The sequence below is a fragment of the Drosophila hydei genome, unplaced genomic scaffold, assembly GCF_003285905.1.
Source record: "Drosophila hydei strain 15085-1641.00,03,60 unplaced genomic scaffold, DhydRS2 tig00000283-arrow-arrow-pilon, whole genome shotgun sequence".
NCBI classification, from domain to species: Eukaryota; Metazoa; Arthropoda; class Insecta; order Diptera; family Drosophilidae; genus Drosophila; species Drosophila hydei.
Genome location: NW_022045702.1, coordinates 596,159 through 619,165, shown reverse-complemented (window position 1 = coordinate 619,165; position 23,007 = coordinate 596,159). Strand labels below are relative to the sequence as shown.

Below are 23,007 nucleotides of genomic sequence, written 5' to 3'. Positions count from 1 at the left end.
TTATTATTTTAAGAGAATAAAAGAAATAGTTCGAAATTAGATTTCAAGCATCTCGTAACTTAACATTTTAAAATTATTTTTTTAATAAATAAATTTAATTTATTTATTAACTATTTTGTATCATCTGTGATACACTAAAATCGAATACGTTTTTTTTTATTATTACAATTATAAACACGCTCAGACCTACGCTTAAGCTTAATAAACCCTCATTTATCGCTGTAATTGTTATTTATTATTAATTTGGAATTGTTTTGGCAAAACGCATTAAAAGCATATTGCTGTTAACAGTTATTAGAATGGACAGGCACATCAACCGAAGTTGGCTACAAAATAAACAAATTATATTATAGACAAACTCAACTAAAAACTAACCAGAACCAGACCAGATAACGCGTGAGAGAGGTAGATAGAAATGAAGTGCCATCAATTTATTATAAATTAGTTGTCCAGCAACTGATTTATGCTTTTTTGCAACAATTTAGAGTGTGTATGGGTGTCTGTGTGTGTGTTTGTAGTTTAGATCTGTTGTGTGTTGCGGCTGTTCAATATTTTATTAATCGTATGTTATCAATCAAATGCCAACAAGCAGAGCGACGCACATAATAGACGGTTTAAGCTGGAAGGAGACAGGCAAGCACGCACACACACACGCACACATAGGTTTGCTGGCACACATGGCGTATGCGTAATGCGCAAATCAAAATCACTAATTTGGAGCCACAGGACAATTCGCAGGACTTGGCAGGAGTCGGACATGCGGCTACTTAGCCACGCAAATTCGATTTGTATGCCTGAGTTTGTCTACAGGCTTTGCCACACACTCAAGATGGTGGCACAAAGCGCCTTTGAGCCAGCAGAAAGGACAGCATGGGCCAGACACGACAGGCGCAGGATGCAGACAGGATGCAGGCAGGCAATAGGTTGTAGGCTGCAGGTTGACAACCATTTGTAGCTCCTGCTGCTGCTGCTGTTGTTGCCGCTGCAGTTGCTGTTGCCGTTGCTGATGCTGCGTGGGCTGCGGCTAGTGTCAGTTATTAACGCAATTAATTCAATCATTATTGAATCATGCAATGCGCAAATGCAAAACACGATAATCAGCGCACAGATAATGTTAATGATAATTATGATGATAATGATAATGTGGATGCTACTTGTGCTGCTTCATTATCGTGTGTCTCGCTGTGTCCCGTCCCTTGTGTGTGTTTGTCCTGCTGCATGCCAATGCACATATTTGTCATGTCAAATCGCAACCAAAGTGTTACGTCAAAATCAACCACGCCCCCTTCAAAAACGGCCCACTCAAATGCCGCCTACTCGCCCGCCTATCATTTGGCAACATTTTCATTAAATATGCCCAAAGTGAAGTTACCCATTCCCAGTGACAGTTTATCAAATGCATTGCACAGAGCCCAAACCTGCACCCTCTCTAACTGACTCCCTCCTCTCTCTCGCTCTCTCTTCCCAACACTGAACTCCCTGCCCGTTTCTGCCTCTCAATCAACTCATTTTATCCCATTGGCTGTTGGGGCACATAACACAAATTAACTCTGAAATTGCTTCACTCATATCAACGACACAAAAATTTAATAACCAGCGCAGGGATATAAACAGCAGATATTTCTCATTCTCTTTTACGATTTGGACTCTTTGGACACTATAGACAGCCCTCTGCTAGGAAATCAGTTCTTAGTTGCTAGAAGCCTTGATGACTGTGATCTTTAAGCTGTATACTAAGCATCTATCATAGCTTTTTAGCCAACATTCAATAGATCACAAACTGTCTTAGGGTATTTCGCTAGTCGTGCCACTCTAGAGTAGTACTCGGACTAAAGAACTCTTAAATTCAATATCTTACAGCCTAAATATAGGCAATGTTTTCTACTGCCAAAGCCTACACACACACACACACACACTCTGTTACAAACCTCCTCCTGAAATTATTCAGTACGCGCTCACTCGTTAGGCAAGAGCCACGCCTCCTACCATTAGCGTTTATGGAATTTTTAAATAACATTTTTGACACTCGCACAAAAATGCAAAAAACGTGCAACTTTTGACGCCAACGCTCGCGCGGGTCGAGCCTGCGGCACGTTGCAGTTGCCTTACGCTGTTATTATTTGTGTTATTTTGCAATAATTGCATTCCCCAATAAGGCAGTCGGCAATAAACATAGGTATTTCTATATATATACATATATATAAATATATATGCACACATATTTTTTGCAGACTCGACTTGCAGCAGGCAAAGGCAATTACTCATGCTGGAAATCAATTTGTTGTTTACATAATTGTAAAAAATGTTTTTCAATAAACAAATTATTTGATTATTATGGCCGCCAATTAAAAAGAGGAGCGAAAAAAAATGAAGCAGGATCTGAATATTACAATTGTATTGAGCCCGCCGCAACAGCAGCAGTAGCAGCAGATGCCGAAACAGCGGCAACAACAGCAACAATTGTTGCTGGATGCAACAACAGAAATAAAGATCAAGCGACAATTGTGGCACGCAAACATATGCTGGTGCTGTTGCTGTTGCTGTTGCAGTTGCAACTGTGGCATTCTGACCGCCAACTGGCAGGATAAAAGCGGTTGTAGCTGTTGTTGTTGCTTTTGTGCTCCGGTAAATGCTGCCAGTCGCTTTTGAGCCCCCGCCTTCACTTGTTTTTTTGTGTCGGATGTGCGAGGCGTTGCGACGCGTTGCGGCTTGAAATATTTAATTGCCTTGTATTGCGGTTGAATGCGACGCGTATTAAAAATATTTACCCACAAGCGACATACACACGCACACCCACCCACACACAAATACGCAGTCAGACAGCTGCTCATCCAGTTGAAACTGAGGTGTCTGAGTGTTTGCGTTTTTCACACCATTGTTGAGACCATTGTCAATGCAACTCGAATCGTTCAATAAAGCCCATCCAATGCAGACCAAAAGATATTGACGTTGTTTTATCTCGGCCGCAGAAAACTTTGAAGAATTTAAAACGAAGTCAGTCAAATGAATTGCTTCCACTATAAAACTTTCTTTAAGCAGAGAAGCCTTGGAGTAATCCTTGCTTTTTGTTCTTTACAAAATTTGTTAGCTATAGAATATATAGAAGCTGAGCTCAAGCAGATTGTTATATAATTGTCTGAAAAACAGCAAGAAAACTTTTTTAAATAAATATAAAAATTTTATACTGAATTTTAAAGAATACTCAGACAAATATTTTTTTAAAAGATGATTTAACACGAGAAAAATCTATGAGTAACCAATTTGGTTTTTAGTGCAACAAATTTTTAATCAGCCCTGCTTAAAAACTAACATTTGTTAGTTCTATATTTATAGAAGCTGAGTTTCCTTTATTTGAAATACAAATTTATGTGACCAAGCCCAAGTTATCTATCAAAAGTATCTTCAGAGTCTCTAAAGATCAAACAAGTTTTAGTTTTAGACTTTACTTTTTTGAAACATTAAAATCAATGAGTTTCGTTAATTATAAAAAAGTTTGTGCAAAATATCACCTGATATTTAAAGCTTTAAAGCTCTAACACTTAAACAGCTTATTAAAATTGGATCTCTCACAATTGAAAAGTATTTTTAATACACTTTCATAATTGCATTCCTTTTTTTGTATTTTTTTTCTTTTCGATAGACTTGAAATAATAAACCTAAATTTAAATTAATTGCCTTCTGCTGCATGCATATTTAATAAACTGCTTCCAGTTTGTTGATACGCGTATATTTTTATTTCGACTGTATTATCTGTACAACACATTATGATAATATTGACTGGGCTACCAACTAGCGCATGCATTGAACGTACAAACAACACGTCATGTTGCTCATTATTTTTAAATCGAAGTTTAATTTTTATGAAGTCACGATTATGGAAATACGCCAAGCCAATAGCCGATATCCACCCCCTTCGCTGCTCCGCACCTCCTTCCACCTGACAGCGCTGCTGTTGCTATTAAATTATTTTCATTTGGTTTGTTGTTGTATTTTTTTACAGACCGTTAATATTGAATTTTAATTTGTAAGCCTCGCCAGGTCAAACTGTTTGTGTGTGTGTGCGCTTGAGTGTGTATGTGTGTGTCTTTGAGCTGTGACAGATTGCGCGGCGTATATCTCTGCCTACGCCGCCTGAGCCCCGCAGCCATGCCAGCCAGTACAACAGTAAGTTGTCAATTAAATTTGGCCAGCCGCATCAAGCTGAGCCTCAGTTGCTGCCGCTGCTGCTGGCTCAGTCACCGCCGCAGTCAACGGAGCAGCTGCTGCTACTGCTGGTCAGGCGTCACTCCGATCGGGCCGTTTGCTTAATTTATATGTATCGCCCATGTAATTGTCAATATGCCAATAAGCTCTGTGTGGCTCTATATAAATATATATATATATATGTATGCCTTCATCTATATATATATATAAATAAAAATGAAGAGAGGTAAATGCAAATGGAAGAGTTCGTTCCGTTCCGAGATTGAACAGTTTGTTTGTTGCGACTTTATTGAATGCAGACAAATCAATTGGAAAGCCCAGATGGATGCTGCCTCAGGGCTGAGCACACAACTAAATGACAACTGTTATGTGAAGTAAGCTGATAGATTAACTGACTGATTGATGATTTATGCGAGCCTTATACTGTAGCAACTGGTAAGTTGCTTAAAATGAATTAGCCAATAATCAACCTCAAGATTATAGAAGCTAAATAGGGTTTTCTGATATATATAAAAATAAGCTGAATGATTATTTGATTGACTGACTGATGATAAGTGCTAATACTGAAATGTGATTTTACTTCTTGCTTCTAACATAAATTGTATTTGTCTATATGCAGCTTACTAAGCTTCTAGCTTCTATAGAGTTATAGGTTCAATAGTTCTCTCTAACCAGAAACTCGCCTGTATTGCCTAAGATATTATATTTATTATCCAACTCTACTGCAATATGTCTGCTGTTTCTTTCAATCCCTGAATTATTTTGACCTTTTACGCAGCCCTGACAGATGTTGCAATAACAACAACGATAATAATAATAAGTTACGCATACGCAACGTGTTGGACGTAAGTAGCTCAAAAGTGTTAAGGATTCAATTAAAGGGATACAAACACACACACACACACGCATATACACACACATAAATATACATATTGAGAGATGGGAAACAAAAGAGCCGCAACTCTGTAATTCGATTATGGATTTTCCGCCATATTAATGCGAAATATTTGCAGCGCAGTCAAAATGAAAGCAACAGCAGACACACACACATATATATATCCATACATATATATATATATATATATTGAGAGAGCGACCATAATGGCAACACAAATTATAAATTACGCGACAGATGAAATGTCAATGCGTTGACGCTTACTTATTGCATTTATTTAATTAAATAAGGCAAAAATAAAAATAAAAAAAAAAAAACAAAAATATAAGCAACTTTAAAGGCAAAAAACCCTGGTAAAAATATCTACCTTCGGCACCCTTATAATAGCCAAGTCGACTCCACTCAATGCAAATTTTCCACATGTCAGTTATACAAATAGAAATGCACTTGCCAACGCTACGTTTTTGGCTTTGGCCGTGCTCTATAACTAAAGCTAAAAACTTAAATATGCAACAGGAAATATACGCCAATCAAGTGCCAATCTTGAAGCCTGACGGCAACAGCAACAACAACAACTATAACAAATGTCTTTAAAATAGAACGAAATGTTGAACGGCGCTTTTAGCGTAACGTCTTATGACCTAAAAAAGAAAAGCTACTGAACTAACTCAACCAGCCCAGGCCAGCAACAGAAACAACTAACCCAACTAACCAGCCAGCAAAACGGCCATAAACTCTGGCCTATAACAACAACAACAAGAACAATAATAGTTACAATAACAACAATAGCATTTGGCTAGCATAGTATGCTGCTTACAGCGTTTGCCACTTTTACTATGCAAAATACTTTTGCCTGCCTCTTGCATAGATTAACAACAAAAAAGCAAGTAGTCGGCAGTATTCGACTAGAAGATACCGCGCTGACCTGTTGTTGTAATATAATCTTATGTGAAAAGATATGTGCAGAGACAAAAAATGGTTAAATGTGCCAAGGCATAAATTTCCCTTTTCACACTTGATATTTGTGTGTACTGAAGAGACAGACAGCGTAAGCTGTTTATCCTGACTAACTATGTATCTAGATATATCTGTTCCACTTATTCATCAGTCTATTGCATACACATTAACACAAACATTACACCCTTAATTTGCATTTTTATGGATGCAGGGTATGAAAGTAAAAAAAACCGTTTTCCGTCTGGCGAAAATGATATTTGAGGGCTGAGGCATAACATAAAGATATATATATATATTTTTTGTGTTCAATTAGATCAAAGAGTAAGATATAAATCATACGATATTTGGGCAAATCTAATAACAAAAACATTTGACTTGTTTAGTGATAGTGAATATAAAATGTGAGAAATTCAGAAAGGGCTTAGGCAAAGTGAAGTCAAACTTTGTTTTCTATGCAATTTTAATTTTTGGAGAATTTATTCATAATTTTTATATAATATATTTAGTTGAAAATAAATAAATTTCAATACAATATATCAATAATATATCTAAAATCTAAAATAAAAATAATTTTTCAAAAAACGAAACCTTTCAAAAATTGCTTTTATTGAACTGAACTAAAGACTCTTCTAATATTTAATATAAAATATTCGTACTTTATTGATGCTTCTTCATAGATTGGATACAATGTTTCGATTTTTATTTAACAAACGAAACAATTGAATATTTGTATTCTTTGACAAATCACAAGTGCCTTTTCAATTCAGCTCAGTGAAATTGTCTCTGTTTGCATTTGACAATTGCAGCTGCCAGCACTTGCTAGCTTGTTTTTACAAAATGTACATTTGGCTGGGCTTAAATAATTGATTACATTTTATTGCTCAACACGGCAACAACGGCAAACAACGACAACAAACAAAATTGAGACTGAAATGCGGCTTGTCATGCTGTCTGCCACAAGCAAAATTTTCGCCATAATATGCCACAAAACTGCAGCAAGAGGCAGCTAAGTGTCTGTCGTGTTGCAAGCCCCCCGCATCACTGCCCCGCCGCATGCCACACCTTGAATAATACATAATGAATTGAAATATAGTACATAATACTCATTTTGTTCGGGGCAGGGTTAGAGTCACTCAACTCTTACACGAGGGAATCATCTTGAATGAAATCTTAACTTAAATTTGGCTTGCAGACGCCACCAAAATGCTGTGCGCGGCTTAATTGTTTTTCATATTTTAATGCCATAACTTTTGGGGCAGACAACCCCCAAGAAGGCAGGCGCTGCTTCCTCCCACTTCCCCCACACTTATTTTTTGATGTGCGTTCATAAAATTTAAAATTAAATTTGGCTACGTTTCAACGGAGCAACGCAGACATTCGCCATTTTTTATCACACAAAGAGAGAGAGAAAATGAAAGGGAGCAATAGAGAGAGAGAGAAAGAATTAGAGGTCTGGGCTTGAGCTAAAATAATCTAAGCAAGTAGCCAAGCAGTTAACTACAAGCTACAAGAAAATGGCCAAGCTAAGAATGTATTATGCAAACTTCAACACAACTTCTTTTATTTGAAACATAATTAAGCATAAATTAAGTAAGAAATTTAGCTTTTTATATGTAGAAGTTACTACACGAATAAAGAAAGGACTTCCTGCTGAAGAAGGAATAAACTTTTTTTATCTTCGAAATGTGGACTTAAATAAATTTAATTCGAAATCTAAATGCTTTAAAGGAAATCCTTGTATACCCTTTACCCATTTTGAAGTAGGGAATTAAGAGTATAATGATTTTTCGAAAATGTAACGTATATATATTCTTGATTAGGGCAACCTGTCTCATCTGTCTGTAGATAACTTCATTTTGTTTCTTGACTAGAGCACTCGTAATATGTCCTTGTCTGTTAATCCCATAAATATTACTCGAAATATTCTTCATAAATTATTTATATTTTATAGTACACCTATGCCTATGACTACAAAATAGCTTTATCTTTATATCTAGCTTAAATACATTTAGATTACAAAAAAAAATGAAGTTACTCCAGCCAAAAAAGAAACATTTCAATTTCCGCAAAAGTCTGTAAAGTCTCTTCGCTTACTCCACTTCATATATCATATTTTTTTATGATTCGTAATAGCTTAAAAACAATATGCATTGTCGATTAACACTTTACCTAACAGAGATATATGTATATATTTATATGTGTATATATATGTATAGGTATTTATTGCCTTCATTCAGTCTGTTGACCAGGCAAAAACATTTTTTTGGAATATATATAGATGTGGCCTGTTATAAATCACGAATCTTTAATAGTCTGTACACAAGGCATACAAAAAACATGAACTAAAAATATTGGAATTGATTTGGCCAGCGATTTTTACCTATACACAGATACGCACACACACACATACAGATACCAATAAACCGTTTGGTATAAAAAAATTGTTGCCTATTTTTCGGCGCACAAATTGCAGCAGACGCTTTTTTATGCGCTTTGCTGTTGGTTGTTGTGATTGTTGTTGTCAGCACATTAAAGGCGTGTCAGCCGCCCATGCAGCCAGCACGTGCCGCACATCAAACATCAGTGGAGCAGGGGCAGATGGAAAAGCGAAAAAAAGGAGAGGAATTGCAGCCACTGCCCAGCCGCGCGGTTTTTAATCTAATAAGCAATCAATGATGTGAAAAAATGACTGCCAAACCATTTTAAACGCTGCGGTGCACCACACAGCGTGCCACAAGTACCATAGAGAGAGAGAGAGAGGGAGACAGATAGGGGAACGATGCGGCAACCAGGGAATTTGCCACGTTCCCTCGCTCTTTCCATTTTTTTGTTGTACATTTTGCATTTTGTTTGCGGCGGCTTTTTGATTTTTACTTTTTTTGGCTGCACTTGCCACACAATTGTTGCATGCAGCTCGTGCAACGTGCAATGTACAAAAAAAAGAACGGGTGACAGCAAAGTGCAGACCAGTTGCCCAGTGGCTTTCATTGTTTGAGAGGGATAAAGGGTTGAGGGATGAATGGACGCATGTGTTGCATGTGGCAATATGCACATAAACTGTAAATGCCACACAATGACAGTGTGTCAATTTATTAGGTGCCACAATTTATGACGTCAACATGCAACGATATCGTTATCGTAGTCAGCAATTTCGTTCGTTTTTTTTTTACATCTTTTTGCTTTATATTTAGAATATTTTTGATATATAAATTGAATTGTTATTGAATCTGCAGCCTAATTGATAGGCAAATAAATTGATGAGTATAAAAATAGAATGAAATTTTTGGCATAAATGCTGGCTTAAAGGAATTTATTTGTTGCCAACAAATGATACCCAAAATATCTTTGCTCTTGCAAATAGATCTTACATCCACATCTGTCTTTTATTTTTTCTCAGAGTTTATGCTATAAAAATATGTTTAACAAACGTCAATTTATCTTCCGGGCTATCGCTTATAATTAGCTTAAAGCAACTTTTTTCGATTTATAACTTTGCAGCTGACAATACGCAAAAGCTTTCCAATTAAATTACAATTTCCGAAAAGTAACTTTATCTCTAAAAAAGTCAAGTTTTATCAATACGTATGTCTACTATAGGAGGTTGTGTGTGTGTGTGTCTATAGATTGCAATATTTTAAAGTTTTATTGTTTGTTATATTGAGGCTGGTCTGTAGCAGAGGCAGCAGAAGAGCCATGTCTAGGTCTAATGCGCCTATGGTCTATGCAATACTTTTTTCCTAATCGCTTTTCACAAAGTTGCCGTTGTTGGTTAGTTATGTGTGTGAAAAGTTGCGTGTGTGCGTTGCAGCTGTGCGGCGCGTTTTGAAAAGTTAACGCATTATTTTGTCGATTGATTGCTAGCAATACCCAGCCCATCCCAACTCCTTCCTCTCCCGTCGCTCTGCCATGCCACGCAGCTAATCGTTTTGCTTCATTTTAGAACGTACAACTTTTTGTTTTCTGTTTTTTTACTGTCGGTTGTATAAATTACCGCAGTTTTTTAACAAACAAACAATGATAAAAAATTAAAGTTTTGTTGTTTTGTTCTTGTTTTATTGAGTACAGAAGCTCAGCCAGATCCGTCCAATTGCTGGCAATTAGTCTGCAAAGTGCAGACAGAAAGCAACAAAACAAATTAAAGCTCATTGATTAGTTATTGTATTCGAGCTACTTTCTGATAAAAACCAAATAAAAAAAACACAAAACTTTAAGCAATTTGTTTAACGTGAATTATCGCATTTGTAAAGCAAAACAAATATTTATAATAATTTTGTATATTAATACAAATTTTATATACAGTCAAAACAGGGAAGAATGCTTTAGTAAGAAGTGCCCAACTAGGATATACCCTGAAGCCTGCTACTTTATGCAGTAGCCAAGCATGATGCACGGGAAATTAGTTATTGATAACTATATAATATAATTTATATTTATATATATATAAATTTTTATCAAATTAATATATGTATATAGGCATTCGATTGACGTCTCCATCGACTCCAATAAATAATATTTTGTATATTAATTAAATTGATTAATAATTACAGATTGATCTATTCTTCTTAATCACTTGAAAAATCATTTTCTAAACAATCTGCAGTTGAATGACCGGAACACAAAACTTATGATATTTCAGTCTGAAGCACCTAATGAATTTTTCTGTTATTAAACACACAAAAGCAACAAATCTCAGTCCATACACACCCACACACATACACATCGCATCGTTTATAATGTGCGCAACGTTTCATATTTTCATTATAAATACTTATGCATTGGCAAACAGATTGTAGTGGGCGCGGCTGTGGGGGCGGCCGTTAGGACTGCAGCACAGTTAGACGAATATATAGACCATAAGCTGTTATTGCCGATCGCACACACACACACATAGACACCCACACAGTGAACCGTCATCCATATATGAAATATAATAAAATTGTACAGGAAATGAGGAACAAATGTAGAGAAGTGCTCATGTAGGGAACGACGCGCGCGCTCTCTCTCTCTCTCTCTCACTCTCTTTCCTCGATTTTAACCATCGATGGTTTGATTATTAAATCCATGAAGTTTTTATACACACACACAAGCACACATAGCCACATGTGCATATACATATTGAAATTCACTTGATTGCAGTTTTCAAGTGAAATCGTAGCACACTTCAGAGCGCTTGTTGGGCTGCCTAAGGGTTAAGGCGGCTAAGAGGGCTCTTTTGGGGTAGGGTCTAAGGGTTAAATGGGAAAGTCGGAAATATGCCGCTTGTTGCTGCCACAGCTAACTGCTGCTGCTACTGCTGCTGCTGCATTTTGTAATTCCCGTTTCAAGTAGCAAAACGCGAGCCAAAAAACTTTTTATTTGTTGTTGCACGAATTTTAATGAAGCAGCAAGTTTTGCGACTAAATCAAATTAAAAATGTGTATGTGTGTGTGTGCGAGCGACTGAGGAAATGAGCTCGACAAAACTAATGCAAGTTTTTAGCCATGCATCCGTCTTCCAAATTCGGTTTGTCAACTGCTTGGCTTAAACATTTCAAAATGCTTTTCACGCTAATTAATTTTTGGTTACACACGAATTCCAGAAAGCACACACACACACTGACACACTCAGCCACACACACACTAACACACTCAGCCACACACAGAACACTTTGATAATTTCCTGAACAACATCCTTGAATTAGGAATTTTGACTTGTTCAATTGAGCACGCAAGCACGAATATAGATTGAGGCATGAATATAACTAAAAAAAAACATGGAAGAAGTATGTGGCAAAGGCTTTAAATATATATTCTATACATTTTTGTTCTTGAATTGTCCACACGAGTATATAGTCAAAATTTTAAATCTCTTAGACTTTAAATAACGTATAATCTTAGCTCATATTAAACGAGAGGAACAGCAAGAAACTTTACATAATTTTAAGTCTCTAGCAGAAGCCGAATCTACTCTTTTTCACTTCACGAACGAACATGCAAAGCTTTTATATTTATTTATATTTTGAAACGTATTTGACATTTTATTGCACATTTCAAAATCAAGTTAAATTTCAACATTTTATATTTTTCAAGTAATATTTTTATTATATTTCAAATATTTTTTCTATTTATTAGATTATTTTTTGCTTTTCTTATTTTTCAATTTTTATATATTTTTTATTTAATTGTTTGCCTCGTATGCGATCTATAAACATGTTTTTGGCCACATGTCGCTATTTCCTGCTGTGAATTTGGTTAAATTGCATTGCGGATGCTTTCTGGTCTGAGCAAATCAGAAAATCAGAAATTGTGGCAACAACCACCGGCTCAAGTTGTGCGACACCCCGCGGGCTAAACTAGAGCCATGCCACATGCCACACAAGTGCCGCAAAAGTGGAAGCTAAGTGGATGTACAAATTGTCGAAGAGGTTTAAGGTAGTCGAAAAGCTGGCGGTTAGAATGTTTAGCGCTTTTTACGCCCAATTGATATGAGCTTAACGCCTCAATGCTTACACAAAGAAGCAGAGACAGAGAGCGAGTGAGCAGGGGGCGCAGTAGAGGCAGAGTGAGGAGGCGAGAAAGGTATCTCAAAGGTTTCAATTGCGTTGACTGCAACGCCTTTTTCCTGGCTTCTTAACACTGGGGGCGTTCAGTAAAGGAGTTTTTTTTTATAAGTTTGTTTCGGGGTCCTGCGTAGACGTCTGTCTGCAGCTAGAAAATGGCGGAAACGCCACAAATTTTTCAATAATTTAATTTTAAAGCCACGTCAAGACGGGAGGGGACCAAAGGTTGTATAATGGTTGTTGTTGCAAGTCTAAATGCCAGCAAGCGAGACTATGGAGACTAATCACGCTAATGCGCAAGACGAACGACAGATGGCGCCGCCGCTGCATGCATGTGTGTGAGTGTGCATGCGTGTGCCTATTAGCCAGCTGCCTTCAATAATACGTACGCCAAATGCCAAATAATTTATTTATTATATGTGCAACTGACCAAAGCAGCGCAACACACACACGCACACACACACACACTTAACACATATGTATATCACACACACACACACACATTTACTGAACGAGATTTCATTACAACTCATTTGACAGTCTTGGTGCACTTCGACGCTGCCAAAATGTCATACCTGAGTGGCATGCCACGCCCCACGCACACTTTGCCCTCTCTGTTTACCTGTGCTGCAGATTAGCGCGCGACATATAGCTGCAAATGCAACTCCTGTGTGTGCGCGTGTGTGTGTGTAGAGTCAACGCGAAATTAAGCGAAATGAAGTTGACCACGTTTCGATTTTGCATCAAAGCCAAACGCAGTCGCAGCCGCTGCTTACCTCAAAGCCACGCCACCTCCTCACATCCCTTGCCACCAGCTGCCACGCCCAGCTGCACGCTCCTGCTCGCCCAGTGAGCAGTTCAGTGAGCCTGGCCCAGTGCCCCATGCATTGTTAATACAATTCGAGTCCAACGTCAATAACCAAGTGCCACGAATGGACCATTAGTTGGCCTGCCTAGTTGGATGTGCAACATTTTGTTGTTGTTGGCGTCGTTGCAGTTGCTTTGATGGCTGCAGCGTTTCTTCGCTTAGTTGCACATACACACACACACAGCTAAACGCGTTCAAATATATGTGTATGTGTGTTCTTTATATAATTATGTGGATTAGCTATATCCTATTTGAATTCCTTAATTTTCAACCGCCGTCGCCATAATAAATTTCATGAAAAATCTAGCAATTCCACTAAAAATTAATAAACAATCTATTATCTCATATTATATCTGAATATGATAGTAAAAAAGCCAAAGTATAAAATTTATATTTTGTAGCCCCTTTCAAAAACTGTACAAATATAATGTATATAATGTATATAATATAATATATATATATATATATATATATATATATATATATATATATTTCTGCACAAATTTTCCGTCGAAAATTCCAGCTCAATTTGCTTGCAAATAAAGTAATTTTACTTTAGCTTAACAAAAAATAAAAATAAACAAAATAACTACAAAAATATTGTATATAATTTACGTCATAATAAGAACGAAAATGAAATGGCTAGTTTGGAGACGTACGATTTGCATGTCTGACGTCCATAAAAGTATGCAACACAAATTTTCGGACAACAACAGAGCAAAGGAAAGCGCATTGTCTGGGCGGCTGCTATTACACACAGACTGTGTGCATATGAATGTATTTAGACGAGGAAGCAACTGAAAATGAGAAACAGGCAGCAACTTAACTGCTACTCAGCCACGCAGTCACATGGCAAACTTACAAGTAATACTTAGCCTAAATGGGCTCAAGTGGCCCCCGAGTCGGTCGGGGAATAACCACTTGATATGTTAGATGATGCGAAATTTTTATACCCTTAAACTCATTGGAAATTGCTAAGCGGGGTATATTGGCTCTTGTGAAAGTATATGTAATTGAATAATCTTAAGGCTAAAGATACTTATTACATTAACATTTGTGTTAGATATCGCTTAATTTTAACCATATCGGGAGGAATTTAATAGTTAGAGATGAAACTCGATAAACTCATCCAAATTTTCTCAATATGTTTATTTTTGTTATCTCTTACATAAATCTAACAATTACAGGGTATCATAGTACAAAGTACAGGGTAGCTCTTAATCGCGCACTTTCAACTAAAACACTCTTACTCAGTTTGTAATGAAGTTATTGACAAGCTCCTAAGCGAGCGAAAGAGAGAGAGAGAGGAAGAGAAGGGCGGTGGCAACAGCGGGCGTGGCTCACCTTCTAGTGGGCATACATAGACACGTTTAAGGATATGTGGCACAATATGCAAATGTTACTTTGTTATGCAATTAGTGAATTCAATACGAAGCACTTGGCAAACGGTACTTCGGCAAACAGACAGGTAACGGTAACTGTAACGGCAACGATAACGGTAACGTCAACGTCAACGAGGAAGAAAAGCCACTCGAACAACTCACAGGCCAAGCGCTGCAGTTAAATGTATCGTTAGCATTAGATTCGAAACTGGTTGAAAACTATTAAGAGCCGCAATTATACGACTTAATAATGCTCTGCAATGTATATACATATATAAACTGTTACTATTAAGACAACGACAATTATATGACTTAATAATGCCCTGCAATTTATGTTGAAATTAATTGTAAGCAATTTAAGTTTTAGCCTGGCTATTACTACTAGCTTCTTTGGCTATTCCATTTAATGAACTTAATAATTGTTTATGAAATACTCAATAATTTTCTGAATATTTTCTGTTATAAATAAAACTGGAACTGAGTTCTGTTGTACTTATTCAATAATTAATTTTAACTTAAGTGAAGCTTTGAAGTATTCAAGCTTTTGTTTTTAATTCATTAATTTTTTTAAGATATTTTTTTTTATTTTTTATTATTGTTTGTGTTAATATGCATATGCTTTTATATTTTTTGAAAATATTTGTATTACCTTTTTATTTACTTAAACATAAATTGTCTCATACCATTGCTGCAAGCCTATATGCCCGACCTACGCTATAAGAGCTATTTCATAAAAAAATAGGTCGATCTTCTTCTTTTGCATCAATGGCGACAGCGCATTGTGCAGCAAATAAAGATATGCAATTAATTCTCTCCCGCCATCTTCCCCTCTCTCTCTGCCTTTCTATATTTATCTATCTTCCGTTATTTTACATACGTTTCTTCTTTATTTTCGACAGGCAAAAATGATGGAAAACTCGCACGCTTGGATGGGCGCCAGTGGCTCAACTTTAGCAGGTTTGTTTAGACAATCAAAAGCTGTGAGCTTTTGCACTCACCCAGCACTTTATATTTCGTTGTATTGTATGTATCCCTCTCGAACATTCCAGCAGACAGTTATCAATATCAGCTGCAATCGATGTGGCAAAAATGCTGGAACACTAATCAAAATTTAATGCATCACATGCGGTTTCGAGAACGCGGACCGCTTAAGTCATGGCGTCCCGAAACGATGGCCGAAGCCATTTTTAGCGTACTAAAGGAAGGACTTTCCCTATCGCAAGCGGCGCGAAAATACGATATACCCTATCCGACATTTGTGCTCTACGCGAATCGGGTGCACAATATGCTCGGTCCCTCGATCGATGGAGGACCCGATTTGCGACCAAAGGGACGGGGCCGACCGCAACGCATTCTGCTGGGCATCTGGCCAGATGAGCATATCAAAGGCGTCATCAAGACGGTCGTATTTCGCGACACCAAGGACATGAAGGAAGATAGCTTAGGCGCGCATATGCCACCGTACGGTCGGCATTCGGTATGTTAAAACAAACCACTATTCACTACACAGCACGTACACTTTATCACACTTTCACTTCAAAAAAATTAAAATAAAAATTACGACGTATTCATTCAAGCGGACATTTTCATTCGCGATTAATTCGATATGGATTAATATGTGATTTCGATGCCTGCTAAGTGGTCCTTTACTTAATAATTTCATTAAGATGTTAAGTTGGCAGAAAGTATCGATACTTCTTACTGTAAGACAGCGATCTGATTGTATTGGCGACCATAGCAGATTTCGATGTCAATTAAGAAAGCTGCCTTTTGAGTAAACGTCAATCTTAACAGAACTTATCGATGCTTATTGGCGTTTTATAGCACTGATCTGTATGGCATCGATAAGCCGCAACTGGCTTCATTTGTAATTTGAATTCTGCAAGATAATGTGATAAGTTTCTCCTTGAAATAATCCACACACTAAACTGTCGACCGGGTTAGCCCGTTTTCCCTTTGCAGGACATGACGCTTAGTTATCCAGGTCAGCCGGTCGGCGGAGGAGCCGCCAGTCTCAGCGCTCTCGCCTGCCCCAATGGCATGGGCAGTGGAGGCGGAGTGGGAGGCGCTGCCAGTGGAGCGGATCAGCAGATGTCTCAGGAGCAAATGTCAGCGGTAGCAGCCGTCGCACATAATATACGCCAGCAGATGCAAATGGCCGCCGCAGCGCAGCATCAGCACGGGGAGGCGGGACCGCAACCGCCCCCACCGGGTCCGCCGGGCCTTTTCAATTTGCCGCCCCATTTGACGGGCGGAGCGGGACGGGCAAGCATATCGCCAGCATTGAGCAGCGGCTCAAATCCATCGCTGGGAGCACGGCATGCGCCCTCGCCCTGCGGTCCCGCCGGCCTCCTGCCGAATCTGCCGCCCAGCATGGCCGTTGCACTGCACCGAGATCCGGCAGCTGCTGCTCTACTCAGTCAGCAGCAGCAGCATCATCTGCAGCAGCTGCAGCTCCATCAGCAGCATCAACAGCAACAACAGCAGCAGCAACAGCAGCAGCAACAACAACACGCTTTACATCAACAGGCAGCAGCAGCTGCTGCAGCGGCGGCTGCTGCTGCTGCAGTGCAACATCCCCATCCACATCCGCATTCCCATCACATGCAGCCACACAAATCCGGTTTCGGTGCCAGTTCCATGCAGCATCAGCAGCAGCAACAGCAGCACCAGCAACAACAACAGCATCAGCAGCAGCAGCAGCAGTCGCAGATGGACAAGTCCAAGTCGAAGAGCAGTCCGCCGCGTTTGCATTCGCCGCTCGCCGAGTTGGGCTTGGAGCTGGGCTACAAGCGTGACTTTTCGCCCACACGTCTCTTTGCCGAGGACCTGGCCGAGCTGGTGGGCGCCTCCTCCACCTCCACCTCTGCCTCAACCACAGCAGCAGCGACGCCAGCAGCGGGAGGAACACCCGCGGGAGCAGCAAGCGGTGCAGTCGGCGGGGAGATGTGCGCCAGCAGCAGCAGTAGCAGCTCTATCAAAGTGGAGCCCATTACGACCAGCGGCGAGTAGAGTCCAACTGCAGCTTCAACTCTCCCAACTCAACTAAATCAATCAATCAATCAAAAGAGCAACAAATTTTCCTTTTAATTAAGCAATTGAGATTTGAGAAAAATGGAAATTTTAAAACTTTTATACATTTTATTTAAACTATATAGTATTTAATATGGAATACATATGTGTATATAAATTGAGTTATATATTATATATATTCATATATATATATATATATATATATATGTGTGTATGTGTGGATATGTATACGAGGGTGGTCTGAAAAGTTGACGAAACTAGAAGATAAAACTAAAAATTAATTTGTATAAATTTAATTGTAGTTAAAAATTAATTTATTTATATTTTAATTTTTATCGTAAGAATTTATATATTTTTAAATTTTCAAAAAATTTAAATTAGTTTTTTACATGCTTAAAAATTAGTTGAAAATAGTTAATTATAATTTAAATTATTTAAGATAAATTACAAAATTAATTTAGAATAAAATACTTATGGTAATTTAATTTAATCTTTTAATACGAAACTTAAATTATATGTGACAAAAATAATTTACCAAAATTTAAATAAATTATTTATCTAAAAAAATTTAAATATTTAAGTTAATACATATTACAAAATTAAATTATAACTTAATACATTATTTATTTAATATTTATTTATATAACTAAATATATTTAATTATTTATAAAATTTAAATTAATGAATTTATATTCTAAAATTAATTTGTTACTTTATGCTAAATTTAAATTAATATTTATATATAATATTTATATATTTATATAAAAAATTTAAATTAATAAATTTTTTTATTGTGAAATGTCCAACAAAAATAATTTATTTTAATGATATTTATTTAAATTATATAAATAATTTATTAATTTAAAAATAATAGACCACTATATATATAGACATACATATATGTATATATATATATACATAATACATACATAAGTATTTCGAACGCGCGTTCCTTGGTTTCTGTCGGTCCACTTGAATTTAATTATAATTTTAATTTAAAATACATAATGAAAAAATTAAAAATGAAAGTATTATTATGTTAATTAAATAATTAAATAGCGATCTCTTTAATTTCTTATATATATATATATAAATAAATTGAGAAACTCTAAGAAATACCCAGGAACATTCCACAAAAAACCCCACAAAACAGTTTTTCAACAACAAAATAAAAAAAATAAAACTAAAAAGTAAATAAATAATATTTAAAGAAAATACAAGTATTTAAACCCTAGCAATTGTGTGCCCAGTTTTATTTAGTTTATAAAAAATAAAGTATATGTACAAAAAATTATATGAAAATTAAATTAAAATCTAAAAACTTTTGGATGTGCATTAAAAAAATGAAAAACAAAGGAAAACTGAAAATTGAAAATATGGAAACAACTAAATTTAATGTTTAGGTCTTAAAAAACAAAAACAAAAATTCACAAAAAATGCCTTTCGGAATTAAATTCAGAGAAATTGTTAAAAATAAAATGAAAAACCAAAAAAAAAAAACGAAATTTGTAAATTTAAAATAAATTTTTTAACAAAACAAAAAAAAACTTTATACAAAACAAAATTTATAGAAAATTATGAAGAAACGAAATTTTAAAACGAAAGTTGTTGAAAATAAAAATAAAATTTCCAGGCGTCTGATAATTTACAATTTTAAAAACGTATTAATTTAAAAAAAAAATAATTTTTAACTAAAAAAATGTTTAACAATTCTTTTCTACTCTTCTAAAGTGCCTTTTCTAGCATTAATTTTAACTTAAGCTTTTTTTTATAGTTTTTTCATTAAAAAATTAATCAACAACTTTCGTCAATTAAGTTAGAAAAAGTCTGGCATATACATACATACTATATATTTTTAATAAATATATAAGTATTTTATTAAGTTATAAAAAGGGGAAAAACGTTTAGGCAAATCTTTCGGCAAAGCATTTTATATATATTTAAAAAAAATAAAAAAATCTCATTTGCAAGCACACAATAAATAAAAAAAAAACATAATAATAAACGTAAAAAATAGCAGAAAAAAATAAAGAAACTTAAAAATCAAATTTTAAATAAAATATTAAGTATTTACAGTTTATACAATAGCCATAGCCATATAGACACATATATAGATATGTGTATATATATAGGTATATATATATATATATATATGTATCTATATATGTAACGCTCATAACTAATCCCCCCAACCACCCAATAAAAAAATAGACTCTAATGTTCCCTACCTATTTGGTATATTGCGAGTATTTCAACCAAAAAAAAAATTGAAAAAAAAATTACATTAAAAAAAACCAAAATAAGTTTATAAAGCTAACCGAAAATTTCCAGGAAATATATATATATAAATATATATATATCATTATTATACGTTTTCTATAAAAAAAAACTTTAGTGCAAAACTTTATGTTCAAATTAACTTTTAAATGTCGAAATGAATGTTTCTTATTAATCGAATAACAAAAAAAACGAAAACAAGAAAAACAAAAAAAAATTGAATAAAAAAATATTTTATAAAAACAAAAATGTGGAAAATCGTTTTCGAAGGTCCAAAATAGTCCGGTTTTCTGATCAAGAATGTATTCTTTAAATATACAGCTATATGAAGCACAAGTTTCTTTAATTACTTTACTTTGGTTCCATATTTGATCTATTTCTGACTCCGTTTGAAGTTCCTATAATGATTTGGTATTTATTTAGTATTTACAGTATTTAATTTTATTGCTTTGATAACTTGATAACATAGGACAAATTAGGTTAGATCTGCTATTGCAGGGCCAAGCTGATGCTGGGCGGCGTCACCTCCTCGAGTTGGGGCTGATTGATCTCCTGATGACGTTGCAGCAGGCCAAGGCATTGATGCAGACACTGTGTGCTGGCCGTGGAAATGGCTTTCAGCAGCAAGAGATCCGGATCCGTGGGCGAGAAGGAAGCACAGTCAATGTTTTCAATGGCGCGTGCCAACGAGGCATTGCTAGAAAAAACATAGTGGAGCAGTTATTATGTCAAAGTATAGCGAGCATGGCTTACCACTGCTCGGTGAGGAATAGAGCTTGACGAGCGGCGACTAATGCATCCGAGGCAGCCAGTAGTTCGCGTGCCGGCAATGGCGAGGAATTGCTTATGTCCATAGCTTGTGTGTGGCTCTCGACGACGGCGCGCAAGCCATCGACCCATTCCTGTCGAGCACGTGCATCACTAGCACGCAGCTTCATCGTGTCTCCCGATGCACAGGCTATGGAAAAGGTGCGCGAATCCTCGTCGCTGGGATAGACCACGGCGCCGGCCAGCTGCACCTGGCCGCGCGGTGTGTTGGCCAGCACATGGGGCGACGGAGCAATGTCGTCGCCCACTGCCGACGAGTCGCACAAATAGTAGCTCAAATAGCCCGTCTTGGAGTCCACGGTAAACCAACGGAACTGCCAGCCTGCAATAGATGGGCTGCATAAACTTCGGTTTACCAGGATGCTGCTCATCCTTACCCTTCATCACATTTGTATATTTGCTTAGCTGCCCGCTGAGCGGATGACGCAGCGTTTGATTAATCATTCGATTCAAATTGCTTTCCATTTGGCTGCAGCTGGCGTCGTCGTCGTCTTGGTAACAGCGATGATGGCGGTGTTGCTGCTGCAGTGACTGTGACTGTGCCTGGGCCTGTTGCTCTGCTGGCTTGTGCTTGGATCGGCGCTTCTTCAGATGCAATGCAACTTTGATTTTACGCAGAATTTTTACAATTTGTTTATTTCCAGAAGGATTATTATAAAATTCTTATTGCAATTATGTTTGCAGTGTTGCCAGCTTGTCGAAAACAGCAGCTGATTTGCTTTGCAGTGCTGGCAGCTTTGTTTTGCTTTGAATAATGCCATATTGTCGAAAATAGCAGCTGATTTGATCAAACTAACTGGCAGCCTCCAAACGGAAACATAATTTGAATACGTTGTATACGGCTGGTCTCTCCGTTAGGGTTTCATAATTCCAATATTTTAATTACAGAAGTGGTTTAAATATCCGCCTTAAATAAAGGGATATTTTTCGGACAAAACTAACGAAAAATACGTTCACAGCTGATTTGCTTAGTCAAACACGTATTCACAGTACAAACAAATACTAACAGCATATTTGGGGCATTCTCAAGGTATTTTCAGTAACAATAACAACTGGTCACTCTTTAGAGTTTAACACTGCCATTTTGAGTTAACATCGCGAGTGAGAATTATTAACAGTGCAACAACAAAGCGAACGAAGCGCATAAATTTCGCGAAAATTTTGGTTGCTCCGCAGATTTGTTTAAACAAAAACGACCTAGTGTAAAAAAAAATGATGTAAATGATTAGAGTGTCGCCGAAATTGAAACAATGCAAACGCGCGTGTAAGGGTAAGGTGCATTTGTGTAGTCAGAACAAACGCAAACCAGTGAAAAAAATCAATTTGTATCCCAGAAGCGTTTTTAATGTTGGGTGAAGAAGAAGAAGAAGAAGTAACAGCAGCAGAAGGCGGAAAAAGAGAAAGAGTGATAGTGAGCGAGAGGAGGCGAGACAAGACGCAGACAACATCTCAAACGAAACGAAACGAAACGCAACTGTGAAAAGATGTGCGTCGAAGGCGGATGATGTGATTGTTGATGGAGTTCATAAAACTAAAGCCCCATATTGTAAAAATGGCAATTAAAAATTATTAAACGCGCGCGTTGTGCAGCTGCAAAAAAAAAACATCTCCCCCGAGCCCCCTCGCCCACGCATGTGTTTTAAAAATAAAATAAGAACATAGATGTGCATGTGTGTGTGTGTATATGTATATGTATTTCCGCGTTTATGTTTTATGCGGCCATTGCGTGACACGGCATAGAGTTGATTTATGACATTTAACATTTAACCGCTATTCGGTGGGGGTGTTTCGTGTCATGAGTGTTTGTGTCCCTCTCTGTCTGTGTATGCGTGTATTTCCCTATCTCCCTGTGTGTGTATGTGTGTTCAGGGGGTTGCCCATATGATACAAAATTTGCCAAAAATGTAATTAATATGCTTCATGTTGAGTGTGACCATTCGTATATATTTGGCTTATTTGTCCGTTTCTTTTCTAAACAAACCACACACACATACTAACGCATGCATATGTACATATATAGTGCCGC

At 36.8% G+C, this 23,007-nt stretch overlaps 2 protein-coding genes across 2 annotated transcripts in view; one reads left to right on the top strand and one right to left on the bottom strand.

The window, feature by feature from the left end:
* LOC111591921 (protein bric-a-brac 1) overlaps positions 1–17,910 on the top strand; it is a 72,745-nt gene extending 54,835 nt beyond the window's left edge. The window contains exons 3-5 of the mRNA XM_030223761.1: positions 15,743–15,800; positions 15,893–16,320; positions 16,788–17,910. Coding sequence (XP_030079621.1) covers positions 15,743–15,800; positions 15,893–16,320; positions 16,788–17,855 — 1,554 coding nt within the window. The 3' untranslated portion in view covers positions 17,856–17,910. The remainder of the gene's footprint in view (positions 1–15,742; positions 15,801–15,892; positions 16,321–16,787) is intronic.
* Positions 17,911–20,576: 2,666 nt separating this feature from the next.
* Positions 20,577–21,644, bottom strand: LOC111591935 (oxysterol-binding protein-related protein 11). Its single transcript, XM_023303874.2, has 3 exons — positions 21,359–21,644; positions 20,907–21,303; positions 20,577–20,850 (listed from the first exon to the last, which is right to left on the bottom strand). The coding sequence occupies exons 1-3, from the start codon at positions 21,444–21,446 to the stop codon at positions 20,643–20,645; spliced, it is 693 nt and encodes a 230-aa protein (XP_023159642.1). The 5' UTR covers positions 21,447–21,644; the 3' UTR covers positions 20,577–20,642.
* Between the last annotated feature and the right edge of the window lie 1,363 nt (positions 21,645–23,007).

Excerpts from the sequence above, each read along its gene's own strand:
- LOC111591935 (XM_023303874.2), bottom strand. The coding sequence starts at position 21,446 with ATGGAAAGCAATTTGAATCGAATGATTAATCAAACGCTGCGTCATCCG. Across the intron at positions 21,304-21,358 it reads ATATACAAATGTGATGAAGG|GCTGGCAGTTCCGTTGGTTT; the intron begins GTAAGGATGAGC and ends CATCTATTGCAG. Across the intron at positions 20,851-20,906 it reads CTATTCCTCACCGAGCAGTG|CAATGCCTCGTTGGCACGCG; the intron begins GTAAGCCATGCT and ends TGTTTTTTCTAG.